Source organism: Sipha flava, unplaced genomic scaffold, assembly GCF_003268045.1.
Source record: "Sipha flava isolate LNK unplaced genomic scaffold, YSA_version1 201_pilon_pilon, whole genome shotgun sequence".
Lineage (NCBI taxonomy): Eukaryota > Metazoa > Arthropoda > Insecta > Hemiptera > Aphididae > Sipha > Sipha flava.
The window spans coordinates 429,005-456,150 of NW_020272791.1; the positions used below are offsets into that span (position 1 = coordinate 429,005).

Consider the following 27,146-nt stretch of genomic DNA (forward strand, 5'->3'; position numbering starts at 1 on the left):
TTTTAGTAAATAACGCGTTTGATGTCGCTTGTTCGTAAGGCTAACACTACTCCATTTTGAATCATGTTCTGTGTTGCTTCAAAGTTGTATAATCTGATATAGGTTTTATGTGAACTTAATTAATTAAATATTTTCTAAGCAGACATTGTTGCCTACATCATATAGGCAAACTCATAAATATGTCGGAAACGTTAGAATTACGTAAAATTTGTGATTTGAAGGTACCTGAATTGCGTTCGGAGCTTGAAAAACGTGATTTGGACAAAACGGGAGTAAAAGCAATACTTTTAGAACGTTTGCAAAAGGTAAGTACTCATTGTTAGCTTATCAAATGTATTACTTATGCCTTAAATATAGTTAAAACATAAAAGTTAAAATATCCTTAGGATAAGTGAAGGTTAGTATTTCAGTATTTGAATTCATGATGAACATATTTTTTTTGTATTATATATGATTTTTAACTTTAGAGTTATGAAATTATTTGTTGAATGTTTTCTATTTTATTTAATGTAGTAATCTATTATTTCTAGGAATTTCATTATAAATTATGTTCTGTAAAGGTTCATTTATTTATTATGGTGACATTTTTGTTAACAGTAGGTAGTAACATATAAATTATTTATATTAACCTTAAGGTATGCATTAAAGTTAATAACTCGTACTTCATATTTGTGTTGAAGAAATGTTTTTTAATTTATTCAAGTTAATAATCTGCAATCTCATTACAGTACCAATTTTCAATTTCAACTTTTTAAAACTCGCCTGTATTCAACATTTATTAAGTTAATTTAACAAAAAACATGATTAAAGTATTGTAAATTCTAAATTTCTTATATTTTGTTCCTAATAAAAATCATGCTTTGGCATATGTTTAAAATTTATGAGGTTAAACTAAGGGTGAAATTTACGATTCAAAAATTTTAATCGACTTACCGATAAGGTTTTATTGATTTATCGATTTCTTTTATTAATATAAATGTTATTCTTCGTGTAATATGCTACAGTCATACTAATAATCTGTAATAATAAAATAACTTAATTTTATGATTTTTAATTTGACTGTTTTTAAATTAATTATTAGTCAGGTTAGTTACACATATTAAACAACTACCTAAAATTTTAGTAATTTACAAAATACAAAAATTTACAAGACGAGCACATAAAACTTGGAATAAAACCCAAAATTGAGTTCAGTGAAGGCAGATATATGAACAATATTAGCATAAAATGTCCATAATGACAATAACCGTGATAAAAGAAATTCATAGATTTATAAAACCTTATTAGTAGATCTTTTAAAATGTATAGATTGTGTATTTGATTATTTTAGTATTGGATACTAGATGAATTACGTTGTTGTTGAGTAAGTATAAAAATGTACATAACCTGGCAAGATTAAATTTTGTTTAATCTATTGAAATTTAAATTAATTAAGATTGTTGAAACAATATTTTATACATATTAATTTATTTTTTAAAATAATTATTATTATCATAACCTTTTCTATAAGTTATAGCTTTATAGCTTGTGGCGCCCGTAGCTTTGTTTATGATAAGTTCTAGCAGTAAAGGTTTAAAATAAATGTTTTACTAATAGTTTTTCAAAATTTTGTCTAAAGAACTTTGTAGACAATATTCTTCACTGATCTATTAGTAGGCGACATAATCATATATCTACTGGGTAAGTTTACGCGTGAGTAAGCTACATAGAACTGTTCATGTGAAAAACAGTTTCCTCGCAAGTCTATTCCTGCAAATTTGAGTCTGGCCTTGAAACTTGTTTATAGTCATTGCAAAGCAGACTAAGGGAAAACTAAAGTTGTTTTTATTTCCGAACGGAAGATTGTTCGGAATTAAAGGAATTTGTGGTACAAACACAGTTTCTCCTTTCGCACATCCAGTTAAAATTATGGCTTCCACTATACTGCGATGTAAAGCTTTGACTTTAAACTTGGTTCCCATTACACAGTTTAGGTGGTTTAAAATTTTACAACAACTTAATAGGTATACCCACTGTGCAAAATAAGCCCATGATATGGCATACCTCGTGGCTTCAATGAATTTAAAAATGTAACCGGATAATTAGTTGTATCGTCTATGTTGACAACTGTATCTATTAAAGTATATACTTTTTCTTCCTTTCAAAAGACATCAGTAGTGTATTATTGATAGTTGCCACTTGGTCATTTTTTGGAGTGAGTATAGCACGTTTACACAATCATTCCATAGGTTTATCATGAATATGAGCAGTATTTGGATACATTTGATACATTATTTGTTGATATTAAATCCTGAGCCGTAGTTACAACTGTGCACAAATTTTCTGGAATAGTTATCATTTCATCAGATGATGGATAATCACCATTGCCAATTTCAAGTAAAAGATCTACAAATCTACTAGCAAATTTTTCCTCTCCCAAGTATACCCTCATATTTTTTGACAGTTTCAGTATATTAATTAGAGGAAACAAAGTAGATCTTTTAAGACATCACTTGACTTCATCAGTTTTAGTCTTTTTTGGTACTATTGGTAGAGTCTGCCTAAAATTTTTAGCCCACAAAACCGTTACTCCACCCATTAACCTTTTATTTCCCCTTATATTCTTTAGAGATCTGTTTAAAGCCTCAATACCAGCCTTATGTGCCATTGCAATTTTGTTCCACATTATTATTTTTGTATTTTTTAAAACTTCTGCAACTTACAAATGGGAGTGACCAAAGTTGTTAGATTGAATGATAATTTTAAGGTAGCATGGGCGAACTGACCACCCTTGAGTAGTGTAGCTACGATTCCAAAAGATGCTACAGCTAAAGCAATGTCATTAGTACTTCTAATTTACGCTAAAGTCAAATTGACTAAGAAAGTTTTATTTTTATTTTTCCATTTTTACACTTTATAACCCTTTAACTCAACTCCCTTTTCCTATACTGTATATTAGAGTATTTTAAAGGAAAACCTATAATTTTAAATCTTATTAAATTTTTTAATTAACTTTTTTCTTGAATTAAATGTACCTTAAACTTGCAAATAAAATTACACTTATGAATCATATTAAATTAAAGTACATAATTAATAATAATAAATTTTATCAAATTATCATTTTAACTAATAATATTTTCCCCGTACAGAAAATAATATCACCAATAAATGATAAATTATTTATAGAGTATTTAGTGGAACTGAAAAAATATTGTTTATAATATATCATTGGAGTATTAAGTCTTAAAAAGTCTTAAGGTTTTCATTTTAAATCTAAAATATTTAAGTAAGTTAATTCAAATGGATTGAGTAAATTATATTTACTCTGGTTTTAGGCACTTATTGATGAAGGAGAAAATCCAGAAAATTATGTATTTGATAAATATGAATCATTGATATCAGAGAAAAAATTATCTCCTGTCACTAAAAAAAAAGAAACCAAATCAGTAACTCCTACAAAAACTGTAAAGACCAATGTTGTTGGAAAGAAACCGGGTCCTAAATCTAGTAAGTTATTTTTAATAAAATATTTTGTAATCATCATTTTGCATATAAAATTTTTTAATATAGATGTACGTATTATACAGTAGGTTATATATACTATTCTATTATTTAGTGTTATAAATTATAATTGTGCATTTTGTTTTGCAATTTAAACTATAAAAAAATTTATGATAGTATAATTTAAATTTTACTAATTATTACATTTGACAAAAGCCTTAATGAAGACAGTTTAAATTTGTTTAAGATTAAAAATGTATGCATTTATTTGGAATTAAAGGATTAAGTGTATACAATAAAAATTAAATCATAGTCAGTTTATTTTTCTAACAAATTGTATGACTGTTTAAAAGTATTTGCATTTAGATTTGTAAATTTTTTTAATCTAATAACTTATTTTTCTTAAAACTAATCTTTTGTGACTGTTTTTCTTTACTTTTATTTTTTTTTGGAATTTACCCTACAAATTAGATTGTTCATCTCTTAAATGCTCTTTACATCGGAGTAATGTAAATGTTAAAATTATTTATGATTAATTATGTAAAAATTTTATTATCCATTAAAACTGTACATTTTTTCATTTTCTAATTTTTGAAAATTACTTGTTTTGAAGGTTGTTCAATATTTAATAAACATTTATTTTTTATTTTTATTTCTATAGCTAAACTTTTTTTACTCAAATAAGAGAATTTTCATTTATATTTTCTTCGATCACATCTTTATTTTTGTCAAAAGATTTATCTACAACCTCTTCACTAGTATCTATGCTGTCTTACCTTTGATTTAGTTATTTGCCTTCATCTTTTAAATTATCAGAATGTTTATTATCTAATGTAATGTTGTATTAATCTTAATCCTATCATCTTTTTCAAGTTCTTTTGTACATCCTTTATAACTTAAATCAATAGTAGGGCAATCAATTACAGGAGTTTCATTTGCATGACGTGAAATTTCATCTAGTTAAACTCCATCAGCATAAAATTCCTTGGTTTCTGTTTCATTAAAATCAGTTACATTAGAGTCATTTGTATTAAATGATTCTCTTCAGTTAAAACAGTAACAATACTATTCTCAGCTTTTTCTTGTTTAACTTCATAATTTTTCTTTTGTTGAACCTCTTAAACAGCTTTTTAAATTTATAGCTGTGGTACACATATTTCTAAAACAGACAGACAAGATATTATAAATTATTTATTATAAACTTTATAAAAAAAATTACACATAAACATAAAAAAAAAAAAGAGTAAATCTCTTAGTAAACCTCTTAGTCCATATTTTATTATTAAAAAGAGTAATAATAATTGAATTATCCATATTGTTAGGGAGCGGGTTGATGGATAGCTGCACAACATAATGTTTATATAGTAAAGAAAAATTTAGTTTATTTAATAATTTGAACCCCCAATGGCGATGCATGAAAACAAAAAAAATTGATAAACAAAGTTAACAATTTAAAAATTAAAATTAATTAAAACAATTAAATAAAAATAAAAATTTATAATAATAAAAAATGATACAACATTAGTGTATTGAATTCACTATTAGCATGTTTTTAGGCAATTCAACAACCTTAAAAACATGTAATTTTTAAAGACTAGAAAATTGGAAAATGTACAGTTGTAACAAATAATAAAAATTGTAACTTTAGCTATAGATGAAGATAATATACAAGATGAAGAATTAGATCATGAAGTTGATGAAGAGGAAATCAAAGGCAGTACTGAAAATTTTAATGAAATTAATGACACTGTAAGTTAAATATTAAACTTAATTTCAAAACAATTTTTTTTAAAAATATTAAAATATTTTTTTAGGAAAAATCTATTCCAGAAAATAATAAAGATGACAATAATGAAGATTCTATAAATTTGACGATTGGAGAAGATGATATTAAATTATTTGCTGATGAGGTAATTACATAACTTTATATTATAGAAATATAGAATTTTTTTCTGTTGATTCTTACATTGCTTTGTTATATATATATTAGATATATGAGGGTTGTTAAATTATAAATAGTAAGGTTAATTTGCTTTAATTACTACAAAATAACACTCAGAAACCTTTTTATTCTCTTAAATTAAATAATAAATACATTGTTCGTGTTATAGTATATAGTGTTTATTTACATTAATTAATTTATTTCACATACCAGTTTTTCCTTTCATAATACATATTCTATACTTTTTTTTAAACATTTTGAAATTTCAATGTTATAGAGTGTGGGTCAATATGTTTATGATCTTTATTTATTAATAAATAATACTACTGAAATTATTATTTGTTTTGTATTATTGAGCCTTTTTATTTTAAACACAAAAATGCTAATTGAGATCCCATGTACATTAATGAAATATTATGTATGAATTATTGCTAGGTACTTTGAAGTTTGGATAGTATCATTGTGAGATTTTTCTAAATATTGATTAAAAATCACAACAGATTATAACAACGTATTCAAAATTATATTTTCTTTAGATGTACATATTAATTTTACCATGTACAATTAATGTGTTAAATTATAAACAATTCTACAATATTTAAAATGAATTAATTTGAAATAATTAAGTTAATAACTAATTCATGAATTATACTACTGGGCTTAATTAAAAACATTTTGAGTTATGTTTATTTAATAACATTTAAAATATAACTTGAATTAATATAGTAATTAAAAATTCAATATATTTTGACAAGTTATAGTAGAATTTAGATGGGCCCAGAATAAGTCAATAATAATAATATTATATTGAAACAATTATGATACATAATAATGATTAAATGATGATTAGTATTTTTATAAAATTTAAAATTGTTTTGAGTATATAATTGTTTCTATTAGTTTTTGTTTTTTTTATTGTTAATTTATAGCTTATAGAAATGTTTGTATACGATCTCAGTGTAACTTAACAGTGATTTTCAATTGGCTTTAACAGTTATGTGTGTGAATAATATTAAATATTTTTTCGATCAAACTACCAACTGTTATTATGATTTTATTTCTGCTGTCCATCCAATTTTATGTTTTAAATAGTTGAATTTGATAATTTTATATTAATTTTAATTAAATGTTGTAAATTATGTCCCTGAGTATCAAAATATGATTGTTCCATAGTTATACAAATTATTAGTTATAATCAACTATTTTTCGTAACATTTATTATATTGTTATACCCCTTGATTACTTATTAGAAATTAATTTTATATTATTATTTTTTTTTTTCAGGAAGATACAAATATTGAAAAAGAGGGTAATTATAAATAATATATTTCATTTTTAGATAAAAAAAATCTTAATTTCATATAAAGTATGTTTAAATTCAAAAAAGTTATGGATAGAAAAATATGTAGGAACCATTGTTTTTTTAAATTAAGATTATCAAGTAATTATATCTTAATATGATAACTATGCTGATTTGGAACTTGTTCATTTGTGTAATTTGTATATATAATCAATCAATATGAGTTTTACAATGAAGATTTGAAGATACACAAAATCAAGAAAGAACTGAATTTGTCATATTTTGATAACGTTTCAAGTAGCTGGGAAAAACGTGAAGAATATTGTGAACATCAATCAAGCATTCAATATTTTGTTATCAATGAAGTCATAAATTTTATTGAAATTCATATTTTTCCAAAAAACTGACATTTGATTGAAAAAGATGTTTTAGATATTTTAAATAGGTTATATAATTCTTATGGTTTTATCACTTACAAATTAGTTATTGTAAGTTCCTAACTAAATTTTTATATTAACTTGATATAAATAAACTTAAGTAATAGTAGACTCCAATAACTTGGTTATCTATTGTTTATTCACAATAAATTAAATATATTTTACTATGTAAAGACTTATGTCTAACTATAGGTGATATATTTATATATATCTTATTTATATTTTTGTAAACTAATTAATTTTGATATTTTTATTATATAGTATGTTTTGTTATTTATTCAGTTGGTTCATGCACTAACCATTTATAATTTTATTATTTATTTTTATAGCATTATTTTATATTTGTTTTTCTTCATTTAAAAGTTAAATTTAGGTTCAAATTATAATTAACATGTTAAATATTATAAATACTTTAGGTACATTGAGTTTATTATTAGATAATTTGTGACTTGTGTTTTATGTATATTTAATTTGTGTGACGAAATCTAGACGAAGTGATCGAGAACTGTTCCAAAGAAGAAACGTCATTGATCAAACAACGTGAATCTCGTCATCCTGTTATTGCTAATAGCAGTAGATCATCAACTGGGTCAGTCAAAAGCCGCCGGAGTACAACTGAGAAACGATCATCTGTTGGGGATAAACCACGCAGTATCCACAAAGATGACAAGGACAACAGCAATGCAAAACCCATCATCAGTGTCAGTGTACCCAAAGATGAGAAGAAAGAAGAGGAGAAACAAGTTAAAGATAAAGTGGAACCTGGCACTAAGCAGAGGTTTGTTTTGCACACGGTCTCGACTACTGATTCTTTACCCCTTCATCGGAAAATCACGTCAAGGATTGATAATGACAACCAATTAAAAAAAAAAAAAAATTATAATTTTTAAAATCTCTTTTAGCAATGCTAAGTTTGAACAAATACCGTTTAGTTTTCCAGATTGTTAACGAACAAATATATATTAACGTGAACAAATTGCTAGTATATTATAACTATCTGTATACACCAATTTGCATGACAAATTAATGGAGATTATTTGTTGCAACAATTTCTATATATTTTGGAGCTGAAGTCTATTTTATTTATCTAGGGATTATACTTTTGACTTTTGTGTATATTTTATGAAATATCATTAGATGTATGTACCATTTTATTAATTGATTAATATTCTTTTATTCACAAATTTTGCCTAAGATTTTATTTGAAGTTATTAATTTAGTTATTTAAGTATTTTATAATCCATTTTAATTTAAATTTATTTTTATTTTTATCGGTCAACATCAAATAACTAACTCTTTGATATTACATTATTTTTTTTAAGTTTTATTCAATTGATGATCCTCTAAGCATACAACTGTTGAAATAATTTTTGAATTTCTTTGTGTTTAGTTATATATATATTTTAATTACTTAATCATTTAATATATAAATTAAATAAAAATGTATTGTCTAAAATATTGAAAAGCTATTTGTTGCCAAATGGTTTTAAGTTTCAACTATATTAATTCTTAAAAAATTGTTAGTTTAATTTTTATTGTTTATTATATTTGATACTTATTAATAATTTAATTTTCAACTATAAATTTAAAAAAAAAAAAATTTTGAAAAAATTAATATAAATAAAAAAATGGTACATACATCGATCCATTAAAAAATTTAATTTTGACAAAAAATATATAGTTTCGAGTTAAAACTAAGAAGTCACTTGAAAATAATAAGTTATTGCCTTTTGATTGAACCTCTTTATAATTATATGATTAAATACAAACCAGTTTTTAAATGTTTGTATAAAACACTATATACTTTGAAAAATAAAGTATTAGATATATTAAATAACACAAAATTGTATAATCATAAGCCTAGCTGATGGAATTTATTATGCAGACTAAATATAGATGAACAATTAAAAAAAAATTATGGAAACCAGCCGAAGACTTTTTTTTTGAAGATATAAGTCATTAAAAGTCACAGCAAATTTATAGAATGTTGTTATTAATTATACAACGAGTAAATTGATTTTCTTAAATCAATTATACACAAGAAAAAGTATAACTTAGTAGAATTTGAAATTCTATTATTAACTTTGTAATGATCAATATTGATGTAAAATATAAATGTTCTACTACAGTGCTTTTTATTCAACCTTTAAAATATACAAGTACATTACAATTACTTTGTAATGCCAAGATAATATTTACTGTTGAAAATAACTAGTTATTAATGTTAATATTTTGTATACTGCAAGAATTAAACTTGATGTTCTATATGGAAAAATGAAAATTACTGCAAAATTAGTAAGAAATCAGTTTTATAATTTGAATTATACTTAAGTCATACAAAATGGATAACTTGACACCTGGAAGAAATGACAATCATGATTCAGTATTAATGTATAATCTATGTATACATTACTTATAAACTAAAACTTATGAAGATATGGTATTTGTTAATCATTTTATTTCTGTGGTGAACTAATTGTCTAATTTTTCTTTCATTTGGCAATATTTTTTCAAGTGACTTTGATGTTAAATATGTGACTCAATAACATTTAAGTAAAATTATTGTGATTCGTTTTTCTTTAATACTGTAACATGATGTATCAATGAAATTGAGTATGATGACAATAAATTTGAATGCAAGGTGATTTTATATTAATTTTATGATTATCAAGTATTTGATAAATATGTATGTCAGTTTTATATAGTTGGTATACTATTTAAATACTTATTTTTTATTTAAGTCAAAACAAGGAAGCAAGTAATAATTTAATATATTTTTTTATGTGTGAAATAAATGTATTTTTTGTATGTAGCAGATTGTTAAAATATTTTTGTTATATTTATATGAAGCTAATTGATTTTTGTTTTGAATATTTTCAGTACTGATTCTAAGTCCCCACAAGTACCAAATGATACTTGTAAGTTTAAACATCTGTGACTACTTTATAAAAATATTATTAATTATTTTTGTTTAAATTGTTTTAGCAAAAAAAAATAATACATCTTTGGTACGTAACATCTGGGTTAGTGGTTTATCATCAATTACTAAAGCTACTGATTTGAAGCAACTATTTTCAAAATACGGAAAGGTAATATTAATGATTAGTTATTAGTTATCATTAGTTGGTAATAATTGCAATATATATTATAATTATCAAAATTGTTGCAAAATATTATATGTTTAATGGTAACATATTATCAATTACAAGAATGATAGATTTTATTACTTTTAATTGGTAAAAGATAAATAAAGAGATTATACAATGTACATGTAGTTAACAAAGTATTTAATTTTTTTAATAATTAGTTTATTGAGTTGGTATTGATAAGAAAGATGTATGTTCATAAGGATACACATATGGTATAGATGTGAGAGAAAAATGTATTTATATTCAAGTTTAACTGATCATAAATAAGGTATTAACAGTTGCATAAATATTTTCAACTTTTTTAGTTATTTAGTATTTTAAAGAATAATCAATGAAAATGTTGTATTGGTTAATGTACAGTCATAAGTTACAAAAAATAAAAATTATTTAGTTTTTTTTTTTCATGAATATTTAATATTAAGTAATAAAACAAATATCCATTGAAAAATCTATCAATAAATCTAGCTGTATATTTTAGGGCCATAGCTATTTTTAATAAATTAATCCTTATAGCATAACATATAGCTTAAAGTCTTATATATATATATATATATATATATATATTATTAATTTTATTAAATTTGGTTGGTATCATATTTATTTTCAGTGAATTAAATGCTTATGAATAAAATAGTTTTAATAGTTTAGGTATCGCCAACATTTTCCAAAAAGTGAGTTAAATTCAAAATATTTAGTTTGTAGCAAATTATATCTACTAATATAATTATGTTAAAAAGTATAAGCTTATTAAATATTAAGTTACTTTAAAAAAATGATTGATTCCTCTAAAAATTGACTTGTTTACAACCCTTGCATTTGTAAGATATAAATGCTTTCATTTTGTTTTTTGTATTTATTAAATCTGTAGTTGTAGATTATTGTCTAAGAAAAGTTAGGAGTACTATGAATTTTTTCTGAGGCTTTATATAAAATTAACATTTAAAAGTGTAAATATTGATACAACCTCAAGGTCATTGAGAAAGTTAGGGTTTAGAGGGTTTATGTTATATCATAAGCGAATAAATATTTATATTATACATATATTTATTACTATATGTATTACCCTACACTTTTAATAGTATTGTCTATATTTTGCATAGCACATAACAAAGAAATGTTTCTACTTGGTTACCATTGCCATTACATACTGAAATAGTCTGTTTCATAGTATGGTTTCTTAATCATTTAAATGAGAATGTATTTCTATTAGAATTATTACATCAGAATTTCTATTATTAGAATGAATCCCTAAAATAATATTACATCATAATTTTTTTTTTTATCACATTTTAATACTGTCAACCTAAGATTTACTATTAAGATTTATTATTGTTAACCTAACCTTAGAGTCTTAAATTTGTGAATTACACCGAGGCGAATTATATTAATTTGTTACTATTTATGTATTTGCTATTCCATACTTATCCATTCTGTTCTTTGATTGATATTTTATCTTTAAGAGTACACTACACCTGCATGTGTTGTCTCCGCCTGACAAATGTACAATATAGTTAATTCACGTTCAGTAGTTCAAATGTAGTGATATTAACCTAAATATTAGAGAAAACTGACCTATAATCAAACTGAGAGAAGAACGTTATCTGTATTTTTTTGGCCGGTTTTTTCTGGTATTTTAATTTTCATACAAGTTACAAGTATGTTAAGTATTACACATAAAAAAAAAAACTCATAACTTGCTTAAAAATTAAAATATTGTAAAAATCGATGAACAAATCACATATAATATTTTTCTCTTAAAGTTTTATTGTAGGTCTGTTTATTCATATAATCATATAAACATACTAACATTACTACATTTGAACTACTGAACGCATATTTGCTATGTTGTAAGTGTGCCAGACCATGTGTATGAGGTGTCCTCTCAACAATCAGTGACTGGATATAACCTTATAGAAAACAGATATTCTAAATTTGCGAACTGCACTCTGAGACATATCAACTTGATTTGTTTCTATTTATATGTTCGCTATATCATGATCGTCTATTGTTCTCTGGTTGATGATTTACTCTAAACAACCAGTTTGTGAACAGATGCTACATTATAATAACAGATTTATTAAATTTGCGAACTGCACTCTGAGATGTATCATCATGATTTGTTTCTATTTATATGTTCGCTATATTATGATCGTCCATTGTTCTCTGGTTGATATTTTATTCTAAACAACCAGTTTGTGACCGGATGCTACATTATAAACGACAGATTTTTTAAATTTGCGAACTGCACTCTGAGACGTGTCATCTTGATTTGTTTCTATTTATATGTTCGCTATATCATGATCATCCATTGTTCTCTGGTTGATATTTTTTCCTAAACAATCAGTTTGTGACCGGATGTAATATTAAGAATTAATTAATTAAGAATTAATATCCCAAATTCATAAAAATAATACAAACATGAAGATTTACCGGAACTTTATAATACATTTTCAGAAACCAGAGCTTTATGTAAAGCTCTCGTAAAATGTTGTTTCTCAAATTATTTGCACTATGTACAAAATAGTATAGTATCTAATCCTAAATATTTTTGGTCATATATAAAAAATTGCAAAAAGGTAAATCGCTTACCTACTATATTAGATTTAGATAATACACATTCTAATGACATAAATGATAAATATGTTTGTTATATATTTTGGTTAGTTTATTCATCTCTTAATTATAATATAAATAGTTATTTAAACAGCATAGTGTCAGAAAGTATCCATTTAAATAAATGTACAGTTACAAGGTTTGAAGTTTTTGATGTCCTAATGAAATTACATGTAAATATAACAATTGGTCCTGACCTAGTCCCTGAGATTTTTTTTAGAAATTGTTGCTACTCCTTAACATGCCAAATTCTTTTTCTATTTTCATTATCTTTATCATCAGGTATTTTTCCTACTATTTGGAAGACTAGTTACATAAATCCAGTTTTTAAATCTGGTTCAAGATCAAATGTATCTAATAATCGACCAATATCAAGATTAAGTGTATAACCTAAATTATTTGAAAAATTATTAGTGCCAAAACTTAGATATTTTTAAGTCCCAATTCTTGTAGACAACCAACATTATTTGATTTAAATCTTCCAAATTTATTGATTTATTACAGAGATTTAATGACTGTAGTGTCTAAAGATGGTGTTGTAGATGCAATATACATTGACTTAAAAAAAGCTTTTGATGGTGTTGATCATTTATTACTGATTAGTAAGTTAAATGCATCGGGAGTAGAAAATCAAATGATAAACTGTGTTCCTCCTATCTTATAGGTAACAAATTATTAAAATAGATAAATCGTCGTCCTCTATTATTCATGTAACATCTGGAGTTCTACAAGGTGGGCATTTATCTCCTCTCCTATTTATAACCTATATAAAGTATTTAATCATTGTAAGTATTTATTATTTGCTGATGACTTAAAGATATATGCTCAAATTTAATTATTTAGTAATTATAATAAATTACAATTTGATTTATATAAATTTTATGAGTAGTCCATAAAAAATAAATTGCAGATAAATGTGAATAAATGCTTACAAATAACATTTATAAGATCTAAATCTTTCATTCATAACCAATATGTAATGGCTCTAATCTCATTGCAGTTAACTACGTGAAAGACTTAGGTGTTTTCCTATCTAGTTATTTGTCATTCTCAAAACATATTACATATATTTGTAATAAAGCATCTAGTACATAAGAATTTTTAAAATGTAATTTTAGCAAATTTCTGAATATTACATGTTTAAAAATCTTATATATTGCACTAGTATAGTCCATTTTGGAATATGGTTCTATTATATGATAACCATACGTGTTAAGTGATATAATCAAGTTTGAATCCACCTAACATCGTTTTTTTAAATTAATCTCTTATAAAGTTAAAAATAATGAAATTAAGTATGATAAGTTGCTTGAAAATCTAAAAATACACCTTCTGTTGTGTAGAAGAAACTGTCTAGATGTTAAATGGATTTATAATCTATTAAATAATAAAATCAATTGTCCAGAAATTTTAAATTTAAAACCTATTAAACGTTCTTCAAGTATTTCTTCGTTCTTCTCCAATGTTTTTTTTTATCTACTCATACACAGAACTATAGTAGTAACTCGCTGGTAAATCGAATGCTTAAATTATGTAGTAAAATAAATAATTATGATTTTTTCAATTCATCAATTACTTTTCATTCATAATACCTTATACATATACTCTTATGGCTAACTTGTTTTATAACTTCATTTAGTTTTATTGCATTTATACAATCATTTAATTATTAAGTTATTTCGCTATGTAATATTTTATATTTGTATTTTGTCTATTATTAACTGTATTGTTTACCTTGCAGGCATAATCATCCTTTATGATGAAATATAAATAAAAATTATAGATAACCAACAACAAAGATTTTTACCGGGTGAAATTTATTCTGGGACATATGTTCTTGGTTTATTTCTATTTAATAGATTTTTTTTACATTAAATTGTAGTTGGGCAAGTTATTAAATAAATAATATTCATTAAATTAAAATATAATTTCTAATTTCTGATGTAGGTGGTAGGGTTTTTATGTATGATATGAGAACAATGCATTATTGAAAACTCTGAGCTTAGTAATTATAATTCATATTTTTTATTTGTATCAAGCAGATGAATAATCATTTTTAATATAGATTTATTTAATTTATTTTATGTAATTAAATCTCTTTTGTGGTCATTAAAACATTTCAGTATTTAAGAGAATAAAACCATATACATTAATTTTTATTTTGACAATAGTAAAAATATTATTAATATATATAAAATAGATATTTTTTCAAAACATTAATATCAAAAATATATGTTAATTTAAGTAATAATTATTGTTTAAAATTAAGTTGAAAACAATATTTTTTATTTATTTATTTATTTTTATTTTTTATTAATAATTATTATTTACATTATAGGTTGTTGGAGCTAAAGTTGTAACAAATGCAAAAACTCCAGGAGCTCGTTGTTATGGATTTGTTACACTATCTTCAGCCGAAGATGCTAATCGTAGTATTGAAAATTTACATAAGACCGAACTTCATGGAAGAGTTATAAGTGTTGAACGAGTTCGTTTTAATATTATATTTTCATTTAAATTATTTATATATTTTTTTTTTTTACGAATAACATTATTTACAGGCTAAGCGTGATAATGGTTATCAACAGACAACAAAAAGTACTGATGTATCTAAAATTAGTGAAAATTCAGAAGCTGAACGTAAAAATAAAAAGCCGGAAGAAAAAAAAGATAAACGAGAGGAGAAAAGAGAAAAGAGACCAGAAATTACAATTAATGATGATAAAAAACCAGATGTGCCAAAGGACCAAAAACGATCATGTTTGTATTCTTTATTTTGAGGGTATTACATAATTTATTAGTTATAAACTAAAGTTTAACAATTATAATCCATTTTCCCATTGATTATATAAAAGCTTATTTTATAATGTTTGAATAATTCAATTATTCAGTAAAACCTGTATAATATGGAAATGGTTATGACCGAATATTTTCCCCATTTTAGGCGAATTTCCATTTAATACAGGTCAACAACAAAAAAGTTAAATAAAAATGTTTTATTTTGTATATTATTTATTATTTATTAGATTTTATTAACTTTTTATTTTACATATTTATTTAAAAATTTTATGTAATTACGTACTCTTCTATAATTCTTCTAAAACTTTTAAAATTTTCCAACTAGCCATTTGATACTTTAAATACTGTGTGGCATTTGTTTAGCAATATGACATTATAAATAATTGATTCAGAAATGTATAAGTTTTTTGCTCTAGCCCGTTTATGTTTGATTTTGATTTTCTTTTCATCCAACCATTTTCTAAAACAAAAATTATACTATAAGTAGATTTAAGACTTTAAATATTCCATTAATTTGTATTGTTAAATTTATCATTCATTCATTCATTGTTCTTTTATTTATTTTTCGTTTTTTGGTTTAGTATTTTATAGACTTGACTTTTTCGACTTTTTAAAAGTTCACAAATTTGTTTTACTAATAATTTATCTTTTACATTAGATTCAATTAATTTTAATTTTTCATTTAAAGTTAAACATATATTCAATTTTGATGTACTGAGTTATGTAATAAATAACAATAAGTTAATACAAAAACGTTATATAGTCTGAGGTTTTATGAATCTAAAACACTACTACAAGTTACAAGTCTAACAAAAAAATATATGTAGTGTAATGAAATAATCCTAATCAATATAGATAATATTTATTATCTGATCATTTTCAAATAGGTATTTCCATAATGAACAGGTAAATGACAAAAATATTGTTTCCCATTTCCACGTTAGACAAGTTCCATCTTACTCAGGGCATGATGTATCAGAGTTGCTGAGATTGAATAATTTTTCCATATTAGTACGGTTTTACTGTATTGATATTCTGCTAATTAAAAACATTTTGTACTACTTTCTATTATCAAATTATTTATATATAGTGTTTAATCACATTTTATACTATATAAAGTATAAGCATTTTGTTTTTGAAGTATAAAATTAGGTATTTTCATGTCCAAAGTTTTAAATAAATTACTCTTGAATCAAAATATTAACAATTTTAATTATTGATTAATTATTAATTTTTCTATTTAATTTATAAAACCAAAATCCTTTTTCAAAAAATTAATGTGTGTGCGTATATATATATTAAATTTACTATATTTTTTATTCATTTTTAGTATCTAAAGATCAATGCCTAGAAACAAAGCGTTCAAAAATTGTTATTGAAAGAGATGATCGTAGAAAAGATAGAAGTATTAAAAGTAAAAGTAATGAACGTGATAGAGAACGGCTAAGAGAATTAGAACGTGAACGAGAGCGTTTAGAAAGAGAGAAGAGAAGACAGCAAGAGATATTAAACTTCACAAAAATGAAAGTAAGTCTTTTATTCATAAATTAATATTTTTTCTATTGGTGTTTAATATAATAAAATAAATTTAATAAATAAATATAATAAAATTTATAATATTTATAATAAAAATTAAATTTCTTGTTTTATTGTGATTTCTCCTAGACTGAACGAGAAAGACAAAAACAAAAAGAACAAGAAAGAGCAATGAGAGAAGAAGAACGTAAGAGACGTATTGAAAAAGAACGTCAATTAGAAATAGAAAGAAAACAAAAAGAAGAAGCTTTTCGTCTAGAAAAGTTAGCTTTAAAAATATTTATATTTATATTAATAAAATTATTATAATTTATATATTATTTAACAAGGGAAAGACAAAAACTTAGAATTGAACGTGAACGAATCGAAAAAGAAAAGGCTGAATTATTACGTTTGGAACGTGAAAATCAAAGATTAGAACGAGAAAGATTGCAAAGAGAAAAGGAAGAATTGCGTAGAGCACAAGAAAAGCTTGAAGAAACAAAACGCCAGGCAGTGCTTAAACGTGCCATGCCTCCTTCTCCACCGCCTAGTAAAAGACATTCATCAAATTCATCCCGTTATGATGAAAGGTATTTTTAAATTTTCATACCCTACAATGCTTCTACTTTTATATCTTTTAAAACTATTAATTTTCATCTGTTATTATACAATTATATTTTTACAGAAAAGAACCAGTTCGTAGTTCTCGTGTACAGTCTAGTACAGACTATATAAGCCAAGCAGCTCCACCTCCTCCTAATATAACTTCATCTAGACACCGTTATGAACAGCATTCATCAGATTCTCGCCGTTCTAGACCATCACCTCCCCCTCCTCCTCCTCCTGCTTCAAGACCTAAGGATTCTACTGTTAGCATGAGGTGATAATTTAATTTTAATAGAAATAGTTACAAATGATTTTCAAAAATTTTAACAGTATAACTGTAGTAATTTAATTACAATTGGTAAGAATTTCGTTAAATAATATTCAGCCATTTGACAGCTAAATAGTTTTGTTAATAATTATCTTGGTTTGTATAAACTTGTGATACAGTTGAAATAATGTTTGATATCGTTTTCAAGACTATTTAATAAGTTTTTCTCAATGATATTTTTTGTCTTGAAGTGTATTTTCATAACTAGGGTCCGGATTTGTATGCACTTAAAAACCTTAAATAGTATGCATTTATGCATCAAAAAACCTTTAAATATGCACTAGATATGCTCTTATTTTTTTTAAAAAATATGCAAAAATATGCTCTTACCCAAAATATATGCATTTATAATTTTTTTTTTTTAATTTTTTCTTTATATATTAATAAATAATAATTAATACAACATAATCAAACAAACTTAATTTTTTTATTACCGGCACTGCGACATCAACTTACAACATTAATTAAAGATAAAAAATGTTTAAAAATTACATTAAATTAATAAAGTGCACTTTAGTTAAAAATAATAATTAAAAAAATGTATTTAATTCTTTTATACCAATGAAGACAATTTATATATATAAAAAAAACAATTTAAACAAATAAAAACATTTTAATTACCTAATAGATATAAATCGATATTTACTTTTTATAAAAAGAGTTAACAATAATATACTCTTCCATATGTTCAGGTGTCATATTTATTCTTCTATCACTTAATATATGTTTATATAGACTGAAGGATCTTTCCACATCTACTGACGTCAACGGTGCATATTTCATATTTGCCACAGAGCAAGGATTGAAATTTTCTGGAATCTGTATTTCATTGTTACCTGATATAACTAGTCCGATTTGTTCTAGTACTTGAAATCCTTTATTTTTTTGATATAACTGAGGTATTTTATTTTTTATGATAGAACCTTTGTCACCTTGTATATTTGATAGTTCGGAAATTATATTTTTCGTAATCTCTAACGATTGTAGTAATGTCAATTTAGTATCTTCTAAGTTTGTGATTGCCCGAATAAGTCCAGAAAAGTTAATTTTTATAAATGTTAAATCATTTTTCACTGTAGTCAAATTGAACATTTTTTTACAATTATCTACACTTGCTGAAGAATCATTATCTAGTTTTTCTATTACACTTTTAATATCTTCATAGTTATTTGCATTAAATATAACTGCCTCTATCCATGTCCCCCATCTTGTAATAACTGGTTCCGGGGGCAATGGTAAACCAGGTAGCATTTCTTTATATAGTTGAATACGAGAAGGTGACTTTAAAAAAGATTTTTTTACATTGTTAATTAATTTATTTACATCGGGGAATAACTCTCTTACCTTTTCTGCTACTCTGTTTAACATATGTGCTACGCATGTTACATGGATGATATTTGGGTAAAACACTTTTAATGCATCTCCAGTTTTAACCATATATGGCGCTGCATCTGATAAAAACAATCTTAGGTTTTCGTCATTTCCCCCAGCGGGCCATAATATTTTTAAACTATCGTTAATAAAACGAGATACGGTAGAGTGATTTGTTTTTGGCAGTTCTTTACATGCTAATAGATAGGGTTGACTTGGTGTATCACATTCTAAAACGCCAACTAATAAATTTGCTATATAACGGCCGTTTGTATCAGTTGTTTCGTCAACAGCAATCCAAATATCTGAATTTCCAATAATTTCTTGGATTGCATTTATAACATTATTGTAACATGGACCAAGATAATTTTTTCTAAGTATACTTTCATCGGGAATATGCTTACCTGTGTACTTTTCCAAAAAATTCTTGAATTCGGGAATTTGAAGTTTATTCCATGGTATATTAGCGACTATCAAAGCTGAACAAAAATCCTCGTTAAAAATGTTACCAGATTTAGGTTTTGCGTCCAATACAAAAAATTGTTGTTTATTATCATTTGCTTTACGATTTAAAGCACTTTTATGCAAAGCAGTATCAACGTGTTGTTGTATTTGAAATTTTTTGGTGCAAACGATTTTTTTGTCACACAATTGACAAAACACTACTGAACCGTCCGTAGTAAAAATTGTGTGGTCTGTTTTATTATACAATGCAATCCATTGTTTTATTAAAATTTGAATATTACTACGACTTTTCGGCATTTTAAAATTTACGAGCGTAAAAAAAATTATTAAAGAAATTTGTTTGTATACGGAATGCGGATTACGAAATTATATTTATAGGCGATTACCGACTGGCGACTACAGCACGACGCGCGACGATTAAATACCAACTAAATGTAAAACAACAAGAGCTACGATGCAGCGTGTTTATCCAATATAAGACTTAAAATCACGATAATAATAATAATAATAATCATGCTAAAAATATAATTGTATGAAGGAAATTTATATATAACTGGTCTTCATTGTTGTCGATCGATGTGTTTCGATAAGCAAGATATGGTTTTAATACAAATTAAATATTTCCCCACAATACTTCATAAACTCATAAATCTAGTTTCTATAGTGAAATATAAATAAAATAACTATTATGTACCAAAATATGCTTTATTATGCCGAATTCTTCAAATATGCTCTCAACCTTAAAATATGCATTTATATGCAAAATAAACTTTTTTCTATAGATTCTCTGCTACACAAATCGTTCACATTTCTTACTCCCGTTGAACTGCATACACTCATTACAAATATGTAAATGCATAAAAATCCGGACCCTATTCATAACAAAAACTTATAATTACATATTTATTATTTTATTAGGAAATAATAATATTAATATTACTTATACACTCTATAACCAATAATATTTTGTTTGTAGAAAATATAAATATTATTTTGGTAATTTAAATAGACAGAATAATCACTATTGTTACCAATAGATCAAAGTTCTTATATATTATTATGAAATGTTAAAATATTCATAGTATTTTTGAACTTTGTAAATCAAAATTCAACCATTGACAGCTAAACAATTATTTTAATATTAGTTTATGTTTGTACTGGATTATGAAACAATAATATTATTGAAATTGAAATTATTCTTAATTATATGTTAAATGAAATTAGTTAACAGTAGTATATAATTTGTTGAATTATATTATGTATCCAGGGATGGGCAATATCTTAGATACTTATTTTCAAAGATGTGTATATCTTTTCATTTTGTTTACTTAAAAATAAAAGATACAAATAAAATACATTTTTTTCTAGAAAGAAATAAGTCAATTTTAAATTTTTTTATGTAAATATATGTAGTTGACTGATATATGCACTAAATTTAATGGATATTTTGTGAAACAAGTTTTAAATAAGTAGAGATTTTAGGATAAATTGGGCTAAAATATTTGTTTACTGCTACACAAATTAGTGATCTTGGATTGTTTTCTTTAGTTTGTTTTGTGTATTTGCGTAACACGTTCTAGGTTATATGATAAAATGTTTGAAAATATAATATTTCTTTAAAAAAAATGGCTATTTTTAAATAAAAGTACTAAGTAAAGAGTGGATTTAATTGATATTGCAACTTTTTATTGATACCCAGTAAATCAAATCTGATCAAATATGTATACGAATCAGTTTAATTACAGTCTTCCTATTTAATTTAATTTAATTTTTTGCAATTATTGCAATTTTTGTATACTTCACGTGATAAAATATACAAATTATTATTTCCCAAGTGATTTTACTTAAAAAATATAACTACGACGTAAATTTTTACAAGTAGTTAAATGTATTTTAGGATTTTTAAAATTATATTTATCTGAGCTGTCCACAAAACTCACAAGTTTAGAAGAATCAAATGGTCAATTACTTATTAGTTTAAACATATTTAGTATAAATATTCCCAGTCCCAATGGAAAAATAGTTAAAGATAAATTAAAATATGTCTTAGAAAAAAATGAAGGATATAAAACTATTAAAACTTACTCTGAGATTGACAGGAAATCAAAATGTTTATTTAGATACATCGCCCAATTTTTAAACTATTTTAAATATGCATCGATAACAAGTGTCGATGTTGAACGTACTTTTTCATTATATAAACATATTTTAAATATTAGACGATACTATTTTCAAGAACACAATTTAGAGATGTATATAATTATAAATTTGAATTCAGAAAAATTATATATTTTGTAAATATTATATTGATGTCCATAATATTATTTAAGTAATTAATTAATGATTGTATATTTGATATGATTTTACTATGTAATTTTAATGTATTTCATTGCAATTTTGGCATCTTTTTAGTGCAATTTCAAGATATTTTTAATGCAGTTATATCCGATCTTTAGTAATAAGTAATAAATTAAGTTTATTTGAAATTAATTTTTTTTTTTTTACTATTCTAACAAAAAATAATAGACCAAGAATCTATTACTATATCACTTAATAAATGTTTGTGAGTTTTAATTTTTTTTAAAATAAACAATATTGAAATATAATGAATTTTAATACTTTAATCTATTTTAGTATTAATTAAAAAAAAAAAAATGAATTGTATTTTGTACTTGGTTTCTTTTAGAAATTTCAAATGTATCTTATATCTTTGGGAGAAAATGTATACATCTAGTATCTATGTACTTATTTTCAAGTATCTTGTCCATCCCTGTGTATATCAATAATATTTTATTCTTTTACTTTATATTATATCGTAGTAATAGAATTAATTAGTATATAGTAATTAATTGATAGATATTATTTATCAATATTTTATTTGTAGGTATGGTGCTCCGCCAGCAACAGATCACCATTACAGGAGTCGTGATGATCGGTCTGATCGAAGAGAAGATTCTCGTAGAAAAGAGTCATCAAACAGTGGTAGTAGTAGTCTACATGCTCATTCATCATATGATTCAAATAAAAGTTGTAAGTGTTCAAAGCAGTTATTACGTTAAATAATTTCTTATTATATAACAATTTATATTAATTTCAGCATATGGAATGTCATCCCGTAACAGTGAAAGCAATTCATGGTCATCAGCAGCTGTGAAAAACTCTTATAATTCACTTGGATCAAACTCTGGATCTAGTAGTATGGTATTGAATACAAGACCAGATCCATGGTCAAATAGTAGTAGTCGTGAAATAGAAACAAATGTGTGGCAACGTCCTCCTCAACCACCATCTGATAAGTATGTATAACATAGTTCTTATTGTATTAGTTATAAATAAAATTTCTCTAAAATGTTTGTATTTGTTTTTAGCAGGTGGAATAGTACTTCAAGTAATCCTTCTTCTATGTCAATTAGTGGACGTAGTTCAAGTAGTAATCCATTGTATGTTAATAATCATCAAGTAATACCAAACATGGGATTAAATATGTCTTCAAACTACTCAAGTGATAATAGATTTGATAGTTACAAAATGAGCGGTATGTCACGCAAATATTAGATATTCTCATTTAATCAGAAACTTTTGATTAATAATAATGTGAATACTAAATACTGAGCACAACACATTCCTTTGTCATTGTGCCCTCAAACATAATTTAAATATATATATAAACTATATATATATTTAAATATATAAACAAATAATGAGTATCTGTATTAATTTTTATATCTTATTGACGCATGTTATATCTGATTGTAAAATTATAGTTTAAATTATTTAATTTTACGTATATGTACATTTTAGGTAAATTTATTATTTAACTTTTTAAACTAAGTTATTTTTTATTCATATGTCTGTAATGAAACAATTAAAGTTATTCTAAATATTATTTATTTAGGTTTATATTGTACATAAGTGTGAATGAATTCATTATCTATTGTTATAGTCCAAAAAAATGTAAATTATTCAAACCAATTAGCTTCTTGATATAACATTTGAATAAATAACTATGTATTGATATATTTCTATACATTATTTACTCTTATATTTTGTAATATGAATATTATTTAATGATGTATTATGCAACTATGAATTATCTGAATAATATATAACAATATAGATTGTGCTTAACAAAATAGTTTATAAGAGCTTTTTACTAATTAATAAAAAAGTTACATCAATATAAAATCTCTATCAAAGCATTTGAACTAACCTAACCTTATACGAATACCTCAAGTAATCGGTTTCTTGAGTATTTCGCTTATAGAATATTAGTTACTATGATACAATTTCAGTTTATAAGTGATAAATGAGCAAATTGTAGGCAATTTTAAATCATGTATAGGTATGTGTAATTATTTAAAATAAAAGGATATATGTATGCATATACATTTTTATTGCTAAATGTGATGTCTATGCTTATGAAGGCTTTTACTCTGAACTTGTTCAAATGATTAAATAGTTGGTAAAATTGTCTGATATATGGTACATGATGCAGATCATCACTCAAAATAGGGCATCTATATTTTAGAATCATAATTTTTGTCGCTCTTGTCTTATAGTCATGGTTATCATATACAATATTAGCATTGAAAAACCTATTAATCTTTTTCACAATAAGCTTGTAGTATCGTGTAGGACGGTGAAATGTAAAACTACATATCTAATGCTGTTGATTTATTATGTTGTTGTATCAGTGATTGTGTCTATACTTCATTCAATTTTGCCTAGTATTAATTCTTTATAATTTGTGAGTTCAGCATTCGGATTTAATTGAGTTAATGAACGGATAGGTACATTTTTTTTACTGGGATCTATTAGGGCCATATATAACAAAGAACTGTATGATAAGTTAAACATGTGTAATTTAATAGATTGGGGGCTCAGCCCCCTCCCCAAATGGAATGGTAGCCTCCAAAACAAATTAAATTATGTACATTTCACATCTGGTATAATATTGAGATATGGTTGTAGGCCTTCCTCAAATGTAATTCTACTTGTGTCTATATATAAATTATCACTTTACTCACTATATTTTAATGTTGATGTATATTTAAAATGATAACAGTTTATTAAATGTATTACTTCTAGCAACTGATTTTTTAATAATATAAATTAAATTAATTGTATTCAGTTAATCTTTTTTTTAAATTTTTTTCTACATTCATTAACATAAAACTATCCAAAATGTCTTAGCTAAATGTCTTTCTTAATTACTTTTCAACTGTTACATCCTACTTGGGTTAAAGCTTATGATAAAATTATTTTTTAAACAATAAAAAGACTGCAGTATGCATTTGTTGTGTATACATTGTACTTTACCAGCACATCAAAGCAACAAAGTCCACAATATTTTATATTATTATTTGGAATATGGCTGCATGATACTAAACCAGGGACTGAAATCATACTGAAAAAAACCGGACTTGAATAAAAGGTGGTACACGTTAATATTCGAACAATAGCATGACTACTTTATTATAATAGTACAATATTATATTCGTAATAGTATTAGTCGAGAGTCCTCCAGTGTGTTACGAAGTGGCGATTTTGACAATAATTTTCTAGGGAAGCGATCTATAATTTTACCAAAGTAACTCGTGAGAGGTTTACCCTCCCTCCCACACAACTACTCCGTTACTTAAGCTACTTAATAAGTGTCTATTACTTTAAATATTATACTAAAATAACAATAAATAATCTAATTCAAGAAAATTTTTTTTTATATTTCATATTCACTGGTTTTTATAGCAAAAATATGCATTGATACATCATACATCCCAAATATATACTGGAAAAAAATAGAAAAATAGTTATAGTAAAAACATGTATTTATATATAAAGTTGAAAAGCATACTAAACAGTCTGAAATTGAATCATTAATTTCGGAAAGGCCATTTCTCCATACATTTTCAAAACTAGTTTTATGTGATAGATGTGTTTTAACTAATAATAATGCATATTTCCTGCGAGACCGCCATATCATAGTTGGTTTTTTATAAGGGAATTAAATAATTCATCCCATTTTCAATTTTAATCTAAATTTAATTTTGATCTCTAAAAATAGTTTTTTACGTTTCCTGACAGTTTTCATTTTATGGATGTATGGCCTTTTCGAAATGACCGATTCAATTTAAGACTTAAGTAGAAAGATACGTAATAATAAAATAAAAAATGCATTACATGTAATTTGTATCTTAAAAAAAATTAACATTATTTTTCAGTTGAAAAATTGTATATATAGTTTAGTTTAATAATAACTAGTACTTTATAGAAGATATAAATAAAATATAACATAATAATAAACAAGTATAGGTATATCTAAATTTAATAATTTGTTCCTTTTTTCTTTAAAAATAATTCAAAAATAAAAATTTACCAAACTAATAAAATAACAAGTTAATAATAATTTAAAAAAATGATTCAATAAATCTAAATATTCAATTAAAATATTTTTAGTTAATAAAATTCAATTAATAAAATGTAATAAGTAAAATAAATGAAACAGATGACTTTCTTGTTTCAAATTATAAATTATAGATTAATCTTATAGATAAAATATTTAATAATCAGTTTCTTTACTGACTAGAAAAGTTTTTGTAATAAAAATAACAGAATTATGTACATATTGTTTAAAAAATAAAAAGAATATTAAGTTTTATATATTAGTTCAATAACTCTGTTATTTTGACTAGCATACATATTTATGACATCATCATAAAATGGTTCGGTTTCTTAAAGTTTTTGTATTAATAATTTTTCAATTGATTTTGTTGATAAAGATCTTAAATGTTATTGGCAAGTACTATTTCTCAGGTATATTTTAATTCTTTTTAGGCAAGAAAAACTTCTCTCAACCAAAACACTAGTTGATGGAATTGTTAAAATGAATGCAAATCATTTATAGACCTTAGGCATAACTTCTTTTAATCCATCATTCTTGAAGATTTTAATCCGGTCATAAATATTTTGAAGATTGTGATACCTAACATCATTATATAAAACTTCTAATTCAGTTTTTAGTTTATTTTCTTGAAAAATATTAGTGAATGTATTTTTAAGGCAATTCAGGCCACTTTCAGGAAATTTACTGGAATATTCTTTAAATTTTGAAACATCACCCAACTGTAAAAATTTTAAT

At 24.3% G+C, this 27,146-nt stretch overlaps 1 protein-coding gene across 2 annotated transcripts; it reads left to right on the plus strand.

Moving 5' to 3' along the window:
• On the plus strand, nucleotides 1-23,726 carry LOC112682259 (SAFB-like transcription modulator). 2 transcript variants are annotated; one of them, XM_025552794.1, is made up of 17 exons: nucleotides 1-305; nucleotides 3,315-3,486; nucleotides 5,129-5,229; nucleotides 5,295-5,390; nucleotides 6,707-6,731; nucleotides 7,649-7,937; nucleotides 10,040-10,077; nucleotides 10,145-10,248; nucleotides 15,260-15,409; nucleotides 15,483-15,681; nucleotides 17,051-17,247; nucleotides 17,386-17,519; nucleotides 17,586-17,828; nucleotides 17,924-18,118; nucleotides 22,893-23,038; nucleotides 23,106-23,304; nucleotides 23,377-23,726. In XM_025552794.1, exons 1-17 carry the CDS (start codon nucleotides 180-182, stop codon nucleotides 23,561-23,563), a joined length of 2,601 nt encoding a protein of 866 aa, XP_025408579.1. In that variant the 5' UTR covers nucleotides 1-179; the 3' UTR covers nucleotides 23,564-23,726. The 2 variants fall into 2 exon arrangements, with proteins under 2 accessions (XP_025408579.1, XP_025408580.1); XM_025552795.1 differs by having other exon boundaries at nucleotides 23,380-23,726.
• The last annotated feature ends 3,420 nt before the right edge of the window (nucleotides 23,727-27,146 follow it).